Source organism: Electrona antarctica (genome assembly GCF_951216825.1).
Source record: "Electrona antarctica genome assembly, chromosome: 9".
NCBI classification, from domain to species: Eukaryota; Metazoa; Chordata; class Actinopteri; order Myctophiformes; family Myctophidae; genus Electrona; species Electrona antarctica.
In genome coordinates this window covers 26,289,632-26,310,574 of record NC_136790.1, presented here as the reverse complement: position 1 = coordinate 26,310,574, position 20,943 = coordinate 26,289,632, and the positions used below count along the sequence as shown (strand labels likewise).

General features: G+C 41.0%; 3 protein-coding genes across 4 annotated transcripts in view; 1 reads left to right on the top strand and 2 right to left on the bottom strand.

Moving 5' to 3' along the window:
* Positions 1–128: 128 nt before the first annotated feature.
* srsf6b (serine and arginine rich splicing factor 6b) lies at positions 129–7,834 on the bottom strand. 2 transcript variants are annotated; one of them, XM_079509255.1, is made up of 6 exons: positions 7,589–7,834; positions 4,173–4,324; positions 1,966–2,087; positions 1,380–1,582; positions 1,214–1,285; positions 129–1,033 (listed from the first exon to the last, which is right to left on the bottom strand). In XM_079509255.1, the coding sequence occupies exons 1-6, from the start codon at positions 7,693–7,695 to the stop codon at positions 658–660; spliced, it is 1,032 nt and encodes a 343-aa protein (XP_079365381.1). In that variant the 5' UTR covers positions 7,696–7,834; the 3' UTR covers positions 129–657. The 2 variants fall into 2 exon arrangements, with proteins under 2 accessions (XP_079365381.1, XP_079365382.1); XM_079509256.1 differs by lacking the exon at positions 7,589–7,834 and adding an exon at positions 6,584–6,962.
* Positions 5,589–20,943, top strand: part of phactr3b (phosphatase and actin regulator 3b) — a 49,233-nt gene continuing 33,878 nt past the window's right edge. Inside the window, exon 1 of the mRNA XM_079509259.1 lies at positions 5,589–5,628. The gene's annotated coding sequence lies outside the window, so the exon portion shown is untranslated. The remainder of the gene's footprint in view (positions 5,629–20,943) is intronic.
* Positions 9,202–13,073, bottom strand: acot8 (acyl-CoA thioesterase 8). Its single transcript, XM_079511385.1, has 6 exons — positions 12,893–13,073; positions 12,508–12,644; positions 10,936–11,161; positions 10,354–10,511; positions 10,030–10,221; positions 9,202–9,336 (listed from the first exon to the last, which is right to left on the bottom strand). The coding sequence occupies exons 1-6, from the start codon at positions 13,066–13,068 to the stop codon at positions 9,218–9,220; spliced, it is 1,008 nt and encodes a 335-aa protein (XP_079367511.1). The 5' UTR covers positions 13,069–13,073; the 3' UTR covers positions 9,202–9,217.

The following is a 20,943-nucleotide window of genomic DNA, read 5'->3' as shown; positions in this document are numbered from 1 at the left end:
ATAACATTGGATATCGCCATTTCATGAATCAATTTTAAAGACACAATTGAATGTATAGTTAACTTCAATTTGCCAATCATGGCTGCTTCAAACTAATAATATATATATATTTTTAAAAACAGCCAGAATGCAATGGAAGCTGTAGCTTTATTGAAACAAAACGGATGGTTTCAAAAACCCAAATTCAGCTTTGCATTAGTCAATGGATTTCAACAAGGAAACATCAACTCTAAACATGCATTGTGAATGTTCAGTCTCTGCTTCTACAACCTTCCATTAAACATCTCAATTAAACATGTACTACACTTAAAAACAGCTTGGTTTATCGGCTGAATTGAAGAAAACCATGGAAAACATTTCCAATTGCCCTAGCAGATTGATCAATCAATTTACAGATTATTATGAATGCAAAATAATTTACAATGCTATTATAGAGGAAAATAGTTAATAAAAACCAAGCAATACCTTTTTAAAAAGTAATAGCTTGTTGATAAAATACAGAGAAATAATCTTCCACACGGTTCATAGTATAAATCCTTTTAGATCTGTCAAAATCGAAAAGTACATCAGCCTATGTTAAATGTGTCTGATGGATGGTGGTGAACCGCTGTTTATTCTTTACAAATATTTTACTCCAGTATGTTACAATAATGATGGTCAGTCTTGAGATGCTGATCTGGACCTGGAGCGGGACTTGGAACGCGAAGGGGAGCGAGAGGCTGAACGCCTGGCTGGGGATTTTGAGGGCCGGCGGTCCTTGCTGGGAGATGGAGACTTTGAGGCAGACTTGGGATGGGACGGAGAGTGGCTCTGAGACTTCTTACTGGCAGACTTTTCCTTGGACCTGCTCCGGGACTCACGCTCCGCCTTAGTTTTGGATCGGCTCTTGGAGCGTGACTTCCGGGTGTCAGAGCGAGAGCGTGACTTGTTACTCTTGGAGCGACTGCGGGACTTGCGAGAGCGAGACTTCTCAGGGGACTTAGAGTGAGACTTTCTCCTCGAGTGGGACCGGCGTTTGTTGCGGGATTGAGAGCTGCAAAAAATGCAACAACAAAATTGCACATTTAATAAATATTCTTCCACATATACATTTTTATCATATACTGTACACAGTAAATGAAGATGTGTCAGTACCAGCGGTGCTAGATCCATAATCTAGATTTAAGGACATTGATACGAATTTAAGATTCATTCATTTTACTTAAACACATACCGAGAATGAGACCTGGAGTGGGAACTTCTGCTTCTTTTGCTCCTGCTGCGAGAGCGACGCCTGCTACGAGACCTGACGTGGTAAATATAGACACCAAAACATGTCATAAACATACAGGAAATACAAGGCAAATGAAGAAAGCCTCTTTCAAGCCTCGCTTGTGTACCTGGACCTGCTTCCAGAACAAGAGCGATGGCGCCGAGGTTTTTCTTCCACCAGGCGGATCTTCCTCCCATTGATGTCGGTGCCATCCAGCTTTTCGATGGCTCGCTTCATGTCGGAACGGGATCGGAATTCGATGACTCCTTCATTGGTTCGTTCCTTGTGAGCATCTGCGTAGGTTACCTCACCAGCTTGGCGCATGAAATCCTTAAATAATGATATACAGTATGTACATTATATTAAAAACGATCAGTTAAAGCAAGAAAAACATCTCTACATACTTATGGCTATAATGCTTCATCTGAGATGCTACTGTAAGCTGTCCAGGTTCAGTACAATTTATGCATTTAGCAAATCTGCATGAACCCTAGTCATTCAAGTGATTCAGCAATTGGTGCTAAATAAAACAAACATGTGCTACAAAGTAACAAAGATAGCAGGTAAACATCACACCTACTGTAGCACTGTCTAAATAACATTATTCCTGTTGGCTGATTTGTTGATTGAGTCAGTATTGTCCCACCTCGCCATTACAGCAGCTGAGGGTGAGCATGAGTTTTTTTGACAGCACTGCATTTGTCAGCTCTCACCTTGAGATCCTGCCAGCTGCACCTGCTCGACAAGTTCTCCACAACGAGGCGGTATTCTGTGCGTACAGGGGGCCCATACTTCTCCCTCCCGGTGCGGCTTCTGCTGCTGTAGCCACCACTACCTTCAAAGAAGACACAAAGATCAAAAATGACATCGGCCCCATCGAAGGCACTACAAAAGGCACTTGCCAATAAAAAACAATTTGGAGGCATGAGATACAAATAGTGACGTTTCAAAATCCTCACAAGGCAAGAGATGGGGAGTTAATTTATATACCTTATATGCAAAAATCCACCCTTTTCAAATGTTATTCCCATGTGCATAGTCCAATTAATTTGTGAACATAAACTCTCACCCACAGCTAGAAACTAGAGAACCAACAACCAAACGAGACCCACACAAATAATTATGATCAGATTTCAGAATTACTTTTGTTTTGAACAACTGATTTAAGGCTGTGTAGTTTTACGGTTTAATACGTTTTTATTAAATCTTGGCGGTCTCTTCGGCATGTGTCATGCATGTGACATGCGCGTTGGGTGCACTGTCACATGATTACCGTTTACGGAAGCAATTGGCAGCACTTCAAATGGTAGCAGATCTACAAGTCAGATCTACATTGCGTCGCAACTGCGACGTGTTGTAAGCTTGTAGATCTGCTACTTTTGGCGCACGACCCCGTGCTAGATGACGTACATTCGGCTGTAGCCTGTAACACAAGTCATTGGGTTGACTGTGTTACTGTCAACAAATAAACCGCATCCTACTAAGGAGACATCTAGTGGCGATAGACTGTAATAGCAGTCTGATTATATAACAACTGTCATTTTCACCAGGCTAGCCACATTATAATTAATTAGACAGGAAAACTTGTTTTTTTTGTTTTTTGCCTTAAACTGATTCCTATTCATTGTCAAAAGCATAACTAGAGTTCAGTTGTATTTCCATCTTTGGGAGAGACTTGTTCATGTTTACAAATCTAGCCCAAAATGTCAAAAGTCATAGGAGTAATATTTGTATTATAGGCGGTGGCCCTTTCAGTCATCCTTACTGAGCAATCTGAAATTAGTTGTCCTGTGACACTATTTTAATTTATTTAATTTAATTAATAGGACAGCTACCAAAAATCCTTCTTTTTCTCTTGTACTGTAGTACTGAGGGCCAATCGATGCACATAAAGTGCAATTGGCTCCAAAAATATTTAAACAGATGGAAACATTATGTTGGCTTCATCCTCTGCGACATGTCTTGCAAGTTGCAACAGTAAAACCAACGGGATTCCTCACCATTACCCTGGTCTATTGGAAAAGGATGCCGTCATCATGGCTTCCGGTTATTTCAGCCAATGGTCAAAGGGTCAAAGGTCACACACACATTGTAAGGTGAAAGCCAAGGCCAAACGGGACAAGCAGTCATCTTAGCCAGTCATCTTTAGCCTCAATGGACACGGACTCAGCCCGCAGTGGACTCTTTCAAATTGAAACATCAAGCACTTTGTTAATGTCCAAGTCAAACTGGGAAAAAATACAGCTTCACATATCTTATCCCTCGTTTTACAGCATTTAGAGCTTCATTGCTAAAATAAAAAGGCATGATCAAAGGAGAACACATCTAGAACTGAGCAAATCCAAATGTGATTCCACATGAAAACTATATTGACTTTTAGATTACAGAGTTATATCACCACAGCATAACTAATTACACGCAAATCAGTGGGTGCTAGGCTAGAGCCCCAACCACAGAAAATGTTAAAAAAATAATAATAATAATATGTGGAATATATACAGATTCTTAATTCCTTAAATGTAATTATTGTCTCGATAAGACGGAATATTTTACTGTGGGGCATCTATAGCCATCAATAAGAATTTAAGATGAAATAATAAATGCCTGATGTAGTTACGCAGACTACAGTCTGATATATTACATCATATAATTTAACAAATTACCAATAATCGTGCCAATAAAGCTTGTCTGGTCCACAAGTACGAGTATGTTGGCATTACGCCTAGCTCTAAAGAAAATTTAAAAATACAAAAGTGACGACCCCTTTTCTCTCCACAATCCACATGGCGTTTCAGGATAAACAATATATACATTTTTTGACATGTTAGCAAACAAAAACATGACACAAAATTCCACATCTCATCTAAAAAAAACAAAAAATGAAACAGAGGCCAAGTGTACTGTAAAACATGGAACTTACTGCGCCCTCCCCCGTAGCCATATCCATCCCGGTCTCTCCGTGGTCCTCGGGCATGTTCAATGATCACTCTCTCTCCACACAGCTCCTTCCCATTCAGTTCGTAAACGGCATCATCAGCATCACGGGTGTCCTCAAACTCTACAAATCCATACCTGCAGGGGAACCAAATTATTCAGGAGTGGGGAATTTGGTATATATATTTTTTTTATTGGTATACAATATTGTCTATACTCTATACATACATTGTCTATACTCTTCTATACATACATTCATGAATCCACCTGCTGACCGGCTGTGAGCAATTTCATTTAATAGGGGGTTAGATGTGACCTAGCCCTGAAACATGACTGCCATGATAATCATCATGATATGAACTTTATTTGTATAGCGCTTTTCAAAACATAGTTCCAAAGTGATGCACAGAGCAAGATTAAAACAGCAAGAAACACACAATAACAAAATGATAATGGCACACAAAACAAGGATGTATGTACAATTGGCTATTAAATAGTTAAAAAACACTCAGTATAGAGGTGGGTTTTCAGGCGTGACTTGAATAACGGGACGGATGGTGCTACCCTAATGTGCACTGGCAGTACGTTCCACAGTCTGGGTGCCCGAGCGGCAAAAGCCCGGTCACCCCGGGTAACTACGTTAGTGCGAGGGACAGCCAGAAGGGCCTTATCCGAGGATCTGAGGGTGCGCCCGGATTCAGGGAGGGATAGCATATCACGGATGTCAATAGGGGCTAACCCATTTAGGGCTTTGAACGTGATTAGTAGGATCTTGAAGTCACATCTGGCGCTCACCGGCAGCCAGTGCAGATCTGCTAGTATTGGTGTTATATGGTCCCGTTTCTTTGTATTTGTCAGTAGTCGAGCAGCAGAGTTTTGTATTAATTGTAAACGGGATGTGATTTTCTTCGGAAGGCCAGAGTAGATGGAATTGCAATAGTCAAGACGAGATGATATGAGAGCGTGAAATCATGACAGTCATGACCCACTGCAGCCTGTTTTACGCGATCGCTACATTTACAGTCCAAACGTGTATATAAACATTCCGTTTTCAAATATAAAGTACTCACAATTTGTCCCACGGGTGTTAGAAATTTGCTGGTACAGCGATTAGCATTGCTGCATCCCGCGTTGTTTAATAAAAAGCATTTTTATCCGAGCTGTTTTTTTGCCATTGGCTTTCAACTACGCGCCCCTGTCGGTCGGTCGGAGTGTGGCACTCTGAAACACTGGGTGTGTTCGATATAGGCACGCTGACCGCACTGCCAATACAGACTAATAGGCGAGTGCGCTCCCGGTGTGCAACTTTGTATTTCCCAAACGAACCCTGTTTGAGAAAAGTAGCCGGGGCGCTCGGGTAAAAATGCTTTTTATTAAACAACGCGGGATGCAGCAATGCTAATCGCTGTACCAGCAAATTTATAACACCCGTGGGACAAATTGTGAGTACTTTATATTTGAAAACGGAATGTTTATATACACGTTTGGACTGTAAATGTAGCGATCGCGTAAAACAGGCTGCAGTTGCGTCATGACTGTCATGATGATTATCATGGCAGTCATGTTTCAGGGCTAGATGTGACCATACTGTAGGAGCCAAAATATACATTTTGTTTGTTGATTTAATTTTTTGTTTAGTTTTGTGTGTGTGCGTGTGCGTGTGTGTGTACACACACACACACACACACACACACACACACACACACATCAAATGTCCCACTTTGAACAAAAAAAACCTGTTGGCTGCCAGACTAAAGGCATTGGTAAAGGAAATGTTATCTAACCATCATCTGGGTTTTTTCTGTATTATTGTGTTAATATTGTTACATGTTAGGGAGAGGGACTAGTACTACTGATTGAAAATGTTATTCTTGCCAACTTGTACAAGCAACAAGCATACACAGTGTGTACTTTTCCTGGTGTTTCGCCCAGGTACTGTGCACAATGTTGAGAGGATAGGTTTAGGCATATTCCTGTGAGAATAGAGGGTATGCGTGTGACATCATCGTACCTGGAAATTATGCAGGAACGAGTAATGAGTGGCAAAAAAATACTTTCTGGCCTTGACAGCCCATTCATCCTGTCTGATTGCATTAAACAATGTTAAACTCACCAACATTGCAGCTTGAATTATCCTCTTTCTATCTGCAAAGTTTTTGTTTCATGAAAATCCACCATAGAAACGTTATGAGCTACTTTCTGTCAAGAAATGCCCTGGATTTGATTATTTTTCTAAGTGTCAGAGTTTGGAAGTGCTTGTTTTCAATAACACAAGATTTTGCTGCCTCCTTCATTATGTGACATTTAGAAACAGGTGGTACGTAGGACAGTTGAGAGATTTCCAACGAGCGCTTCCAAACTCCAACACTCCATGCTGCTCAATGTTTTGCCACTCACTGTCTAGATGAGGGGGGCGTTGGCCTGATGAGAAAATCATGCATGTTGTGCATAAGTAGGCATAGTTGGGCCCAACCTGGGCGACACACAAAGAGTATCTAGCCGCAAGCAACTCTTAGATCCTAATCCTATGACCTATTTTCAATATCTGGAATAGTTGCAATACCCTTGACAGCCCATACATCCAAACAGAAAAGTCACTAGTATTGTATTACACGTTAAACTCATTGCAGCAGCTGTATGGACTATGGAAAGCTTGAATTATGCTCTATCGGGAAAGTTTTTGTTTCATACAAATCCACCACAGACACGTTATTATGAGCTACTTTCTGTCAATATATTCTGTGCAGGTGGGCAATAAATCTCTAATGTGTACCCGTTCACCGGTCTCAGTCTGCTGGCTGGGAGCCAACGCAGCGGAACCATAGAGTATATATATAATAGAGACTGAACTAGCGCGAAGCTCCGCCCCCCCAGCTATTCATGTCAGTGGAAGTTGCTCAGTGGCGTTTTGAAGCACCCGGAAGACTGCCGGAAGTCCCTCCCAGGACCTCAACTTTGAGGTCCTGAGTGACGTAGGGCAACCGAGCGCTCAACGTTAAAGCCCAGCTGCACGGGGTTTCCCGGTCATGAATCCACGGGTCCGCCTGTAGTCCCTCGTCTTACCACTAGGACCTAGAGCTTCAACGTTGGAAAGCCTGCCTGCCCCCTTGAGCGGAACTAATCTAGAAACTTCCAACTCTGTAATGACGGCAACTCTGATTCAACCCGACAGCTTGTCATTTGTCCTTCATTTCTGCAACTTCAGATAACGCATGGTTCAATTGACCATTAAATTGCTAATTACTAATAATACAATGATGCAACTAAACAACGCCGAAAGACTTCATATAACAAGAGCATAATGCAATTAACTAAGGATAATAAGTTAAAACAAAACGCTAATATGGGCGACAGGGTGGGCCTTGACCGTGGCCTGGCTAATGCTAAAGCTAACGTGCTTACCCATTTTTCAGGTCTATCTCCAGTAACTTGCCATATCCGCTGAAAAACCTTTGCAGGTCTTTTTCCCGAACATGATAACTGAGCTTGCCGACATATACACGCGGCATTTCTAAGTATTTTTGCTCAATCAAATCAAAATATATAAGTCCAAAAGCCAACAGCTGACTGACTCAGTCTGCTTGCAGTGCTTGCTTCAACCGCGAGGAGAACACAGGGCACTGCGGCGGGCCGGCTGCTTCCGCCCTCTTCCGGACATAATCGGTATTACCCCCACCTACTGATCTGTTATGTGATCAACAACTTGTACTGGGAAAAATAACTGTCCTAAAGACAAATAGAAATAGTCATAGACAATGCTAATGTGTTATTATGAAAGACATACATTTTAAAATAGGACTTGGAGGTGGTAGTATTGGGTGTTTTTCAACAATTTTGCCCAGAACTAAGAACACAGTAAATGGCATGAACCCGGGGTAAACAAAACATAGGCCTGCCCTATTTAGTTCTACAAAGTAACAGGAATCCTCTAGGTAAACATTAAACCTAGTATCTGTCTAAACATGCTATCAAATTAAGTCTTCTTTTGAAACATTTTAATCTATACAACTTAAATATGTTGCTTTTTAGACTCAGATTCAGGCGACCATCCCTGTTTTTGTTTTGTCTTTGTGTGTTGGTTTTGTTTTTTACACACACTTTTACTGATGGATGATGAACACCAAGGGCAGCATGGAGAGACAAGAAGCAACACATCTGTTCAGTTGTAATTGAACTGGGGACTTTGTAATAATGTAGTTAGTTGATGTACTAAATTGATGGACCAGTATAGGACTATTATTTTCTCCAATTTATTTATTGGTAGGATTAGGAAATAAATTATACAAACATAATTTGTAAAAAGCATCATACAATAAAATGCATAACTACTACATACAACTATTGACAGGTAGACTATAGCATTGCTTTCTCAGATGATCAGAACACACACTGGAACGTCCTTGAAATTAAATCCCTGATAATTCATTTACACCTCTGTGCTACCGTTATTATTGTGAATCATTTGGGCCTCCAAAACATATTAGCGTGTTCGTTTGTTTTAATATAATTAAAAAAAATGTTGTATATATCAGTGAATCGATTAACCACTTTAAGCGTTATTTTATAAAATGGTAAATTGTGCATTTATATAGCGCCTTTATCCAAGGCGCTTTACATAGATTGTGCATTACATTCACCCATTCATACACCGATTGCGGCGGAAGCCATGCAAGGTACCAACCAGCACATCGGGAGCAATTTGGGGTTCAGTGTCTTGCCCAAGGACACTTCGACATGTAGACAGGAGGAGCCGGGATTCGAACCGCCGACCCATGGATCATTGGACGACCTGCTCTACCTCCTGAGCCACAGTCACACAACAGCGTCATTCTTTTTTTGAATTTTGCCATGCCCAAAATAGATACATTATTAATTGATTATTGTATTAAATGAAAACAAAAAAACTCCTAGACAGACCTTTCTCCACACTAGGATTGAAAAGTGTACGAGTGCAAGAGTCAGCTGCGTATGAATCAACTGCAGTTGAAAACGACTGCGTGAGACAGACATTTTAATTTCCTCAAAATATTTCTATAGTTTACTGTGCTGTGTGACTTCTTTCACTCTCAAAACTCCCTCCTGGGCACAAGAAGCAGCCAGCACCCCATCTCGCCTCCAAAGACGTCCCTGTACTAGTCCTCTGCTGCCACCTGCAAGATGCCAAATAAACACTTCAAAAGATACATAATATTATTTGACATGAATAAATACATCAAAACAAGACTAAGCCCTAGAACTTGCGCTACCCCTTACCCCTAAACGTATTTGCCATTTTGTACTATTTTAAAACATTTTAAAATAGTACAAATAGCCGATCTACAAGCTAATGTGTTGATGTAGATTGGCGAGTTGAACTATTTTTTAAATGTTTTAAAATAGTAAAAAATGGAAAATAAGTTTAGGGATAAGGGGTAAGGGGTGGCGCAAGATGGAGCCCTCAGAGTCTAGAAGCCTCACTGTACGGCTCCTCCTTAGACACAACCAGATATTTTGGATTTGAGGAAAAGCAAGGGGTGTACCAAAATCAGCCACGTTCATTCTGCAATCTGCATAATAGATCATGAGTGCAAAGTTACTATTTTGGCCTGAGGGTGACACTAAAGGAGAGGTAATGGGGTTCATCCTCTAGTCTAGGGAGCCATCTGCAAAACAAAGGGAAAACAGCACCCTCTTTTCCGTGAGTCAACAGTCTGTCTCGAGAGACAAGACAAATTCTATCCAGATGTTTTTGATATACCTTGTTTGGAATTAAAGTGTTGGACAACGTGACTGAGAGACAGACTGACCGACATAGCCATCCTTACAATCCTACGATAAACACACTTGAATGGAACAATACTGACCTGCCCAAGGACTTTCACACTCATACAACATCCACTCATCTGCACGGAAAGTGCTGTGGAACCACATGGCATGGTCCAACGAGGCTGCAAAATTGGCCTTGTATTTTGGATAGGGCAACAGTGCTGTGCCCAGAAATGCGTAGTCTGACACATAAGCAGCAACACAGCAATGAAGCTTCATGTTCCCTTCCCCTGCAAATGTAAATAAAATAGATAATGAATGCTCAAATAGTAAATAGTAAATCACATCTTCTTGTCATAGTAATTTCTTACAATGATAACATCTTATAACCACATAATAGTATCTTTGTATATAATACTTACCTATATGTCCCCGCGCTCGCACCCAGAACAGTTTCTTTGGTTCAAAAACAACACGTCTGTAGAAGTCTGATGGGTTGACAGGCTTTATCTCAATGGGTACTTCATTAGCAAGCAGTTTGTTGAGTCCTAGTTTTGCATTCTCTGCTACGTCTGGATTACTGCAAGATTTAGAAAGAAAAACCTCATCATTCACTGCATCACAGCACTATTTAAGACTTTATTACATTTTACATTGACAGAAAGTAGTTGTTAAGGAACTGCTCCTTTGATGACAGTTCAATATGCTTGACTGTAGTGTATGGGGCGGTCTCAGAAAACGGTTGCTCCATTTTCTGAGTGGTGATAAGATCTTAGAAACGAATAATCAATTAAGAGTTCTGAAATAGTGTGAATCAGGTTTAGTTTTGAATGTGGTACAAGTGAACCATTTTAAACAAACTGGACAATATACTTTTACTTTGATTTTGTTTGATTTTCATTTGGATATTGTCCACTTGGCACCATGTTTGTCTGTCCACCCTGGAAGGCAGGGGGTCTCTATAATTTGCATATTACTGTATGATGAGTGCCAATATACTGCACCTGAGATACATGTGAATAAGTTCCTCTACAGTCCTTAGCTCTTCAGGCTGAGGGACCACAGGCATAGTAAATTGATGCTCCAAATGACTAGGCTGCAGCTTGTGAAAGGATGCCTGGCAGATCAATATAGGCTGTCCATGCTGGATGGCTTTCACTGAGCGCACAGAGAAACTGCGACCATCTCTTGTGCGATCCACCTGGTACAACACTGGAACCTTGGGGTCCCCTGCAAAAAAGAAAACAATATTTTTTACTGTAGAGCAAGTAGTACAGTATTTACACGAGAGCAGTGCGTTTTGTCTGTGTATTTCAGCTTTGAAATTGATCATTCTAATGAAAGGACAGCTCAGTATGCTCTGCTCATTTACAGTATAGGTGAAAGTTTGTTATAATAATATTAATATAGATCTATATTATTCTATAGTATTCAAGTCTATTATTACACTCCTTTGTGGTATTTGTCACTGTATTAAATTAAATACAATCGTTATTGCACACTCAAGGTCCATATCACAAAAACAATGACAAAATAAAGGATAAACCATAAAATCAGTTCAACCTACAGGTAGTACACATAGGATGCTCACAGTCTATAGAGGCTGTGCCAATGTCTCTCTACAACATGGAAGAAAACCGATTTGAATTCGTCACTGGGTTGATTAAAATCACAATTGACACATGAATATGTACCATAAATTTAGAATATTTGCATACAGTGAAATGAGGTCCCTTCCTATATGTAACAAGGAGTACTCGGCACGACTGAGGCAACGCAGTTAGGGGATAAGTGTCTTTCTCAGGGACAAACCAAAACGGGGACAGCCCCCCATTCCGAAACACCGCCATTCCGAAAGGGGGGCATAAACCCCGCCATTCCGAAACACCGCCATTCCGAAAGGGGGGCATAAACCCCGCCATTCCGAAACACCGCCATTCCGAAAGGGTGGTATACGCCGCCAGTCTGTGAATGTGTGTGTGTGGAATGTGTGTGTGTGGAACACAACCACCCTAAAGACTAATCATTGTGTATATTCCTGCACTAGACCTGCATCCAGTGATCTTGGTACAATATAGAAATTGATCTATTGAAGATTCTGACGTTCAAATGTACATATTTTTTGTTTTGATTGTATTGCTGTATTGTTGTATTGTGCTTTCTGCTTTGGCAATGTAAACGTATGTTTTCTCATGCCAATAAAGCCCTTTGAATTGAATTGAATTGTGTGTGTATATATATATATATATATATATATATATATATATATATATATATATATAAAATTGGCGAATACGAGACTGCCTTTACCAACTCGCGATTTTTATTAATGACAATGATAAATTAATATGATAATACCTTTTAAATAATCACAAACATGAATTATGTTTGTTAGGGATTTACAGCTAGGTAGAGTAGTGGGGCGAGATGGAAAAGGGGTGAGATGACCTGTTACCTAATTGGAACTGTTCCCGTCATGGTTCCCGTCACCACGACCATATTTATTTAAAAGTGCATTCAAGTGCCAGATTCCACTCAATCAATGCATCAATTTAACCAACCTCTATTACACTCACCTGCTCTTACAAAGTAGCAGTGAAGAGAATGGGCATACACATCATCAGAAACAGATTTTGCAGCTGCTACAAGGGCCTGACCAACTATTTGGCCTCCAAATAAACGCTGAGTGAGGGGCACCCAATGGTGTATTCCTCTGGGAAAGCAAACAAAAATACTAAGCAATAAAGCAATAGGAACAGTGTCACAAAAGTTATCTTGATTATTCACAGTTGCATGTAAACTACTGAAACTAAAAATGTAAAATCAAAATGTGTTCAAAATGTGTAAATGCTTTTCTGATTCACAAATGTCAACAACACAATTCTAGTGAACTTTAGATTATCCACAGAGGTGTAGTAGTAGTTAGTTACTAGTTAGCTATATTGTACTGACTGACGTTACCTGTATAGATCAGTGTCGAGCTTTTCTAGGTTCAAAACACTAGTGACCAAGACGCTTCTAAGGTCCTTAGATAATTCAGACCCGCTGTTTTCCCGGACCACATCTTCATCAGATGATTTCACACTGAAATGACTTAAAGTTTCTGATCCATTCTCTTCCGTGCTGTTCTCGGCCATGTTTGTTTGGGTGATACGCTTGGAAGGAAACAGAACGGTATTGTACTCCTACTCGATGTTGCATTACCACCACCTAGTGGTTGCAAAGTGAAACAGACTGAACAACCATACTTGCCTCATTAAATCTAAAGCCTGGTGAGGCGAGGTTACATTAAATCCACAGATTTACTGGACTGGAAGCAAACAACGTGCTACAACAACATTCATTGTTTACTTAGTTCATTACTCAAACTTAAAATGTAAGGATCCTTTCACTTAAGTCGGATCCTTTGAGCCATGAGTAGGCAAACTAATTTTACCTAACTTAACTTTGAAGTTAACTCATTCATTTGAACTAATTCTGTAGTAGGCCTACACTTGTCTTTGATGTTCAGCCAATCAGCCTACTTATAAACTGGCCCTTTACCGCCATCCTCTGAGTAGGCCTATATGCATTAGACATTGTCACTGCTGTCAATAGGCTAAACTAAGCAATTTGACAATGTGATATAAGTTAATTTGACTAGGAAAATGTAGGCATATTCGAGGCCCTACACCTAGGGCCTATACGACCTTCCAGCCTGAGCGACCACGCAGCCTAAGTGTAGCCGTGTACGAAAACTCAATTTTTAATAGGCTATATTTATTTCGTATGACATAGGCAAATGGCCATGGGCTAATCATACAATATAAGCTACTATTTTCGCGTCCTGCGACGTGCAGGGCTATGATTGCTCTCCTTCGCTTGTGTGTTCTGTGTGTGGTTACATGTAGTAGGTAGGCTATGATCAAAATATCATGGTGGATGATTAATACATTAACATCCATGTACTAAATCAGTGAGTTAAGCCAAGGCAAATCAATGGACGGAGGGGGGCTGTACTAGTGTAGGGGGAACCTCGCGCACGCGGCGTAGCGCCCCAATTTGTAAACGTCAAGTGCGCGCACTGACTGTCACAGCCAGGCACAGCAGGCAGGCACGACAACACCAATGTGATGCTGCAGCGCGCGTAATGGATTTCCCCCAGCAGCAGCCTCGCTCCTGATCGGGACCCCATCATCATCATCATCATCAACAGCAGCAACGAAAAGCAACAGCAGCAGCAGGGCTGAAGAAGCTGCAGCAGTCTCAGTCTGTCGACCACGTTGAGGCACGTTCAATCTGCAAACCCACTTGATGCTGGTCGTGCTGCTGCTGCTGCTGACCTTGGCTGACGCTGATAGGCTGCCCACGTTCCGTTTGTCATTTTCCGTCCTGATCATCTCTCGCCATGGCTTCTTCAAACGGGCTGGAAGAGGACTGCGTGCTGCAACGAGGGAGATCTCAAAGTGACCCAAGCAACATCACCGAGTCTCGGTTAGGGGATGCGCACAGAGCAGGTAAAACATGGATGTTTCATGTGCGTGTGTCATCCGTGTCACTCATCATCCCTAATTCAATCCCATTAAGTGTGTTTTTTCCCCGTTGATGCGGTGTGGCGTGGTCAGCTGTTTCTTTAACGACTCGTTTATTAGGCCGTCTCACAAAACCGCTTATGTTATGACATCCCTAATAATGCGTAGCCTACTTATATGGCTATAGCCCTGAAACATGAAGTACGAGCGTCATGTGAACCATGGCTACTTATAGGCTAGAGTAGATGCAACAACCTTAGTGTATAGGCTATATGTTTTAATCGTGCGCTATTTATACAGATATTCCTGTAAATATGATCACGGTCTGACTGAATTTGTATTCATAATTATTGTTTAATTTTTTTTTAAATGTAATATATAGGCTTATTTTTTAAATAAATAATTTCCTTGTTTCAAGTAGCTACCTAAACAAATTAGTGATTGTGAGCATGAAAGCAGATTCCATATAAACCATATTTTGGGGGTTATGGGATATGGATATTTTCTATATAGACTAAACCGAATTTGCCTATTTAAATTGCTAATTGCCTACGACATGATCATGTGTTTACTGGTAGTCCATGTACAGTATAGGCCTAATGATCACAGAGATATACCAAAGACCCTTGTGCATCGCTGCTATATGAAGTACACCCTGTATTGTATAACACTGTTATGGTGTATAATAGTGTTGTGATTCATCCCAGTGTCCATATACATAAGTGGTTGTTACCATTAACCACGGATGGACAAGTATGTTCAAATCTGCATCACACAAGAATGGCCTATGTCGAGTAGAAGCTGATGACTGCATGGTTGTGTATTTAGCTGTTTCCATGGTGACCCAAATGGCAAAAGCTAGCACTTGGCACTCCCACTGTGAGCAGAGATGGCGTTTATCCATGGCTACTTCCCAGGTTGGTTTGCTCAGTACACCCGGTGATGCACAGCAAAGCACATTCATGCTGAAATGACAAATAGACCCAATTGTGTTGTGTGTGTCTCTGTGTGTGATGTGATCTGTTCTTCAATGGCATATAGAATCCTCTCATCTGACTCATGACACAAGTTTGTACATCTTCTTTTTTTTTCTTTTGCTATTTTTGAATTTGAATCCAACAATTTTGGACATATGAGGTTTCCCAACAGCAATGATGTGCTTCTTGGAAGATTGCGTAGCTGTACTGGGTTAGTAGTGATAAGTACATGTGTAAAAGCAATAATTTGATGCACAGATCAATTAGCCTATATTAAATCACATTTTCAAGTTATCTGCATTTGTATGTGTGTATATAGACCCAGACACAGTAAGAGTGTATTTTCACTTTCATCATATATTGCATCGTTGCTGCAGGAAAACATCCTTCTCTAGGCCTTCCAATGTTTGTATTAAGGCTATAACATCAGGGTAATCAAGGGATTTGATTGACTGACTTTAGATACATTATTTCTAAAGTTAGCCAATCAAGTCAATCTAAAGTTTAGACCTGTACCTTCCTTGGACTGCACCCATTTACAATCTGTTTTCAATCAATCAATCAATCAATCAATTAATCAATCAATCAATCAACAAATCAAACAATATTGTTGAAAGATGACAAAGTTCTATTGTCATTTTCATGCCCTCAGTATTGAATCCAGTGCTTGTTATATTGTTATGTTGTAAGGTTTTTATGCCTATATGTAATAGAGTGTGTATAAGGCATTAATTAGTCTGATATGCATTAATGCTGCCATATGCCATTGATTTCAATTTAAGGTTTTTGCTCCGAATTCACACATACGCTACCGCGGCAAAACAGATTTCAAGCAAAGCTGTCCTTTTGCTGTGCAGCATCAGGCAGATAAGGCTTGGGCAATGCAGCACAGAAAACCCAGTCTGCCCTCCCCCATCTCTCCAACCTCTCTGCTCAATTCTAACCCTTTCATATCCTTGACATCCCTGTGGTAGCTGTGATCAGTGAGAAGAACCATCACTATTAGCCTAATACAATAAGTGACATCTTAAAGAACTGATTAATGTGACACTCTGGGCACTGTCACAATTCCTCAGCCATACAATGGAATAGTTTTAATATAAAATTACCTCAAACTACTGGGGTTATGGTGTACTAACTAAGCAAAGGAAAAGTAAAGAAAATATACTAATCTTTGGAAGATATTGCTCATTCAAGTTGTGGTTTCAGTGTTCATTTAGAAATGATTACTCAAGTACAGAGCCATAACATTTTTAGGCTGCTTTTCATGCCCATAAGCACATATGAGGACCAACAACATTCCACATCAAACTCATGACACTCACTCATACTAGCTAATGGGCTGGCTGTAGGTGTGTGTGTGTGTGTGTGTGTGTGTGTGTGTGTGTGTGTGTGTGTGGGTGTGTGTGTGTGTGTGTGTGTGTGTGTGTGTGTGTGTGTGTGTGTGTGTGTGTGTGTGCGTGTGTGCGTGCGTGCGTGTGAGCGAGAGAAGTCTCAACTATCGCCGCAAGAGCACCGACATTTAGAAGCAAAGGCTGCTGAAGGAGCGCTAAACGGTGAAACACGCCAGTGAAGCATTACATTTCCGCTGACAAAACGGTCCCCGGGGGGAACCAAAACGGGGGGTAGCCTATAGCACCGGGCACCATGAAGGGTTAATCCGCCCCTGGATGGACCCTTACAGGTCACTATTTATTTTTTGCTGTGTAGCCTGACTAGCCTCTAACCCACTGCTTCCCAAACGTTTTAGCCCGTGACCCAAAAGAGAAATTAGATGTTTGCCCAAACTAGTGAGAATAGCAAATCAGCATTTCAAGTCAAATCCTCAAGTTATAATCTTCTTAAACATGTATTTTCTAATTTATGGAATTTCAGGATAATACAAAAGAAAAGAAAAAAAATGTGTAACGTTTTTTGTTGGATTTATTTTTAAACTAGAAAGGAGGATAGGAGTGTGTGTGATGTTTGTTGTTTGTTTCTTGCAACAATTTTCTTCATTTTGTTGAGGAAATGCAGAGCCAGATCACTCATAGCATCTCTGAGGATAGAATTCTGGATGAGCAGGACATGTGCAGCATTTTGTACAAAACGGGCTACTCCTGAGAACTTTGGAAGGCAATCTTAGCTAATCAGTGTAGAATCTGAGAAATCCAACAGGCTCGTCTTGATCACATGACTACAGAGATCATGTGTACCGATTTGCGTGAGATTTGGATGAAATCTGTGCGACTAACATAAACAATGTGTTTTGCAGAAATCGGCCTCATGGTGGCGCTATAACCGGCAGATGTGGAGGGATGCAGGGAAAACGTTTTTCCATGGCCTCTAGGGAGTGCACATACATAAGTTGTCGATGCAGTTATAGGTAAAAACAGGAATTGGCCTGTTATAGCGCCACCATGAGGCTGATTTGGGGAAAAAAATGTCGTCCTCGGCCTAGTGGAAATGTGCGTGTATAATTTCATGGAAATTGGACACTGTGTTTGTGATTTGTGGCATTTTGTTCGAAACGGACCAATAATGTGAGTTTTGGAAGCCAATCTTAGCCAATCAGGATGGAAGATGGGAAATTGTGCAGATCTGTGTTGATCACATGACTATGGAGATAGTGTATACCGAATTGTGTGACGTATGGATAAAATGTGTATGAGTTATCTACAGAAATGTGTTTTGCCTAAATCGGCCTCATGGTGGCGCTATAACAGGCCGTTGAGGAATATTTGGGGCAGAGGTTCGTCGTTGGCATCCAGGGAGTGTGTGTGCAAAGTTTGGCATGGATCGGGCCAACGGTGCCGGAGATTAGCTGATAACGGACGGACGGAAGGACGGACGGAAGGACACACACACACACACACACACACACACGGACGGAGTGCAAAACATACTCTCTCCCAATGCCTTCGGCCTGGTGGAGACAATAATATTAATTCAAAACAAAATGTAGGAAACAAACCCATGAAAATGTGTCCATGACCCAGTGTTTGGGAACAAGTGCTCTAACCTGCAGGAGGAGCATTTGTTTAGCCCTACTGTTCTAATCTGACAGGCTGCTGTCACATTAAAGACTCTCCCACCCCTGAATGATCCACACATCGATCCACCAGCCAGTTTCAGGCCTGCGTTCCTTTCCCATCAGAGCAGGTTGGAGGAGGCCTAATGCTGAGATTAGGAGCTGATATATATGTATAACATGTATGTAACTATGCATGGATAGTTGTGGGCCTTCCCTGGTTTCCCTATAGTATTCAGAGCTATGATTTAGGTGTTTCGAGGGGTGGCGGAACACAACGAATAGCAAGCCTGGCTCCTGGCATCTGCCTGGCAGCATACTTCAACATGTTATTGAGGGACCTTGGTGCCTGGTATTCAGTTCAAAGACAAATGTGCTGAATCCCAATGAGCATTTTCATGGCAACCTCACTTAAAAATCAGAGAATGGAATAAAATATATTTCTGATCTTTGAATGCAGATTGTGGCCCCTAGATGTGTCACAGAGAATACATTTTTTTTGGGAGCGTTTTACTCATTGCTCTGAATACAAAAAAACAAATCATGACAATAAACACATTTTTTTAGGCTGACCAAATAATTAGAGAGAAGAAAAAAGTCAGACCTGTACTGTACTGTACTGTACTGTACTGTACTGTACTGTACTGTACTGTACTGTACTGTACTGTACTGTACTGTACTGTACTGTACTGTACTGTACTGTACTGTACAAGCCCTCCTCTGGCCTGTGTGTGTGTGTGTGTGTGTGTGTGTGTGTGTGTGTGTGTGTGTGTGTGTGTGTGTGTGTGTGTGTGTGTGTGTGTGTGTGTGTTCTGTGTGTGTGTGTGTGTGTGTGTGTGTGTGTGTTCGGCTGTGACACTTGGTGGTCAATAAACGCTATTTCCGTACTCGGACGGACAGACCCAACCAGGCAGGGACACACATTTCTGTCTATAGGAGTGGCTAGCACCACTCATAAAGGGCAGAGTACAACAACGCTAATTTATGTACACTTTTTTCTTCTTTCTAATTATTTGTTCGGCCCAAAGAATTGTGTTTATTGTCATGATTTGTCAGGAGTTGAGTTGGCTTTGTCCGAGGCTTAAATTAAACGTCTATGGAAAAATAAATGGGAAATTCTCTTCCGGTGCCCTCGTCATTCTGAAAGGGGGCGGGACTGTGACGCTCTACAGAACAGAAATCCTGATGCATAGTGCAAGGAGAATGAAAGCAGATAACTATATCAGTTATGTCCACATTTTTCTTGAGCTCGAATGAAATGTTAGGCAACATGGCATCTTGATATTCAAGATATTTGCGGATAATAACATGTCTGCTAAATAGGGCTTGGCATTATTTGATATTATATCGATATTGTGATTTGTGATATATTGTAATATTTTCAAAATCTGGGATTTTGAATATTGTTATAGCGATTTGTGATGTGGCACAAGTGTTGTCTAAGTCCTACAGCCCTACTGCTACAGTTTAATCTTTCTGTACAAATAGTCAAGTGCCCTGCATATGTACAGTATATCATCACCAGCAACACATCACAGTATCACTGCACTCTGGTTTGGCTCATGAGACAGCTGTGGCTCTGGAAGTGGAGTGACTGTTTGGGAACTGGCAATTCCGAGCTTTGTGTGAGTCAAAGTGTCCTTGAACAAGACATTGAACCCATAACTGCTCCCGATGAGGGGGAGGTACGTTTGTGGTTGTCATAGTGTCAGAGGAGACAGTGCTCTAAGTGAGATCAGAAGTTCTCAAGAGGCCACATGAACACAATACTTGGTCGGATACCAAGGTATTGCATAAGTTAAGCTATGAAAAGTGTACAGCTGCATGCTGCGACTACTGCGTCTGTGACTCATCATCAGGGTGAATTGGGCAGCTCAGCCACCTGCCCAATTGCAGAGAGAATGAGCACAGAGTGTGTCCACTGTCCAGACATGGAGCCAAGGTCATACTGCATATATAGACCATTTAGATAAGACTTACTGCATCACTGAGCACTCTTGCTTGCTTATCGTTAGCCTCATAGCGTAATTGCTTAAGTCATAGGCTATTTTTAAGTTTTCCAGGAAATAAATGAAAAATGAAAGTCATCTAGTCAATTAGTGGCAAAAAACATACATATGCCTAACTCCTAGCACTGCTGATTCATCCTGCCTTATATCCTCATCAGAAGGCTTGGTACATTCAAAATAATGTGATAGGCTGAGGACAATAAAGCAGCAGTGTTATAGGCCTATTTAGGCAGAAATATCCATTTGGCCAAAAAAAATACTTGATGGCAATGATGCTATGAGTAACGTTATTATACTTTAACAGTTGTAAGGACTAAATGAGTGAGCATGTTGTTCATTTCAAGTCAAATCCTCAAGTTATAAATGAAGATACTATATTTAAGTGCCAGAATCCTCAGAGCACAGTATTTGTTACAATTTCACACGTTGAGGACAGTCTTCAGACACATGTTAGAAAACATCTCAATCGCTGTGACTTAGCATGCGCCTCAAAATTAGAACATCT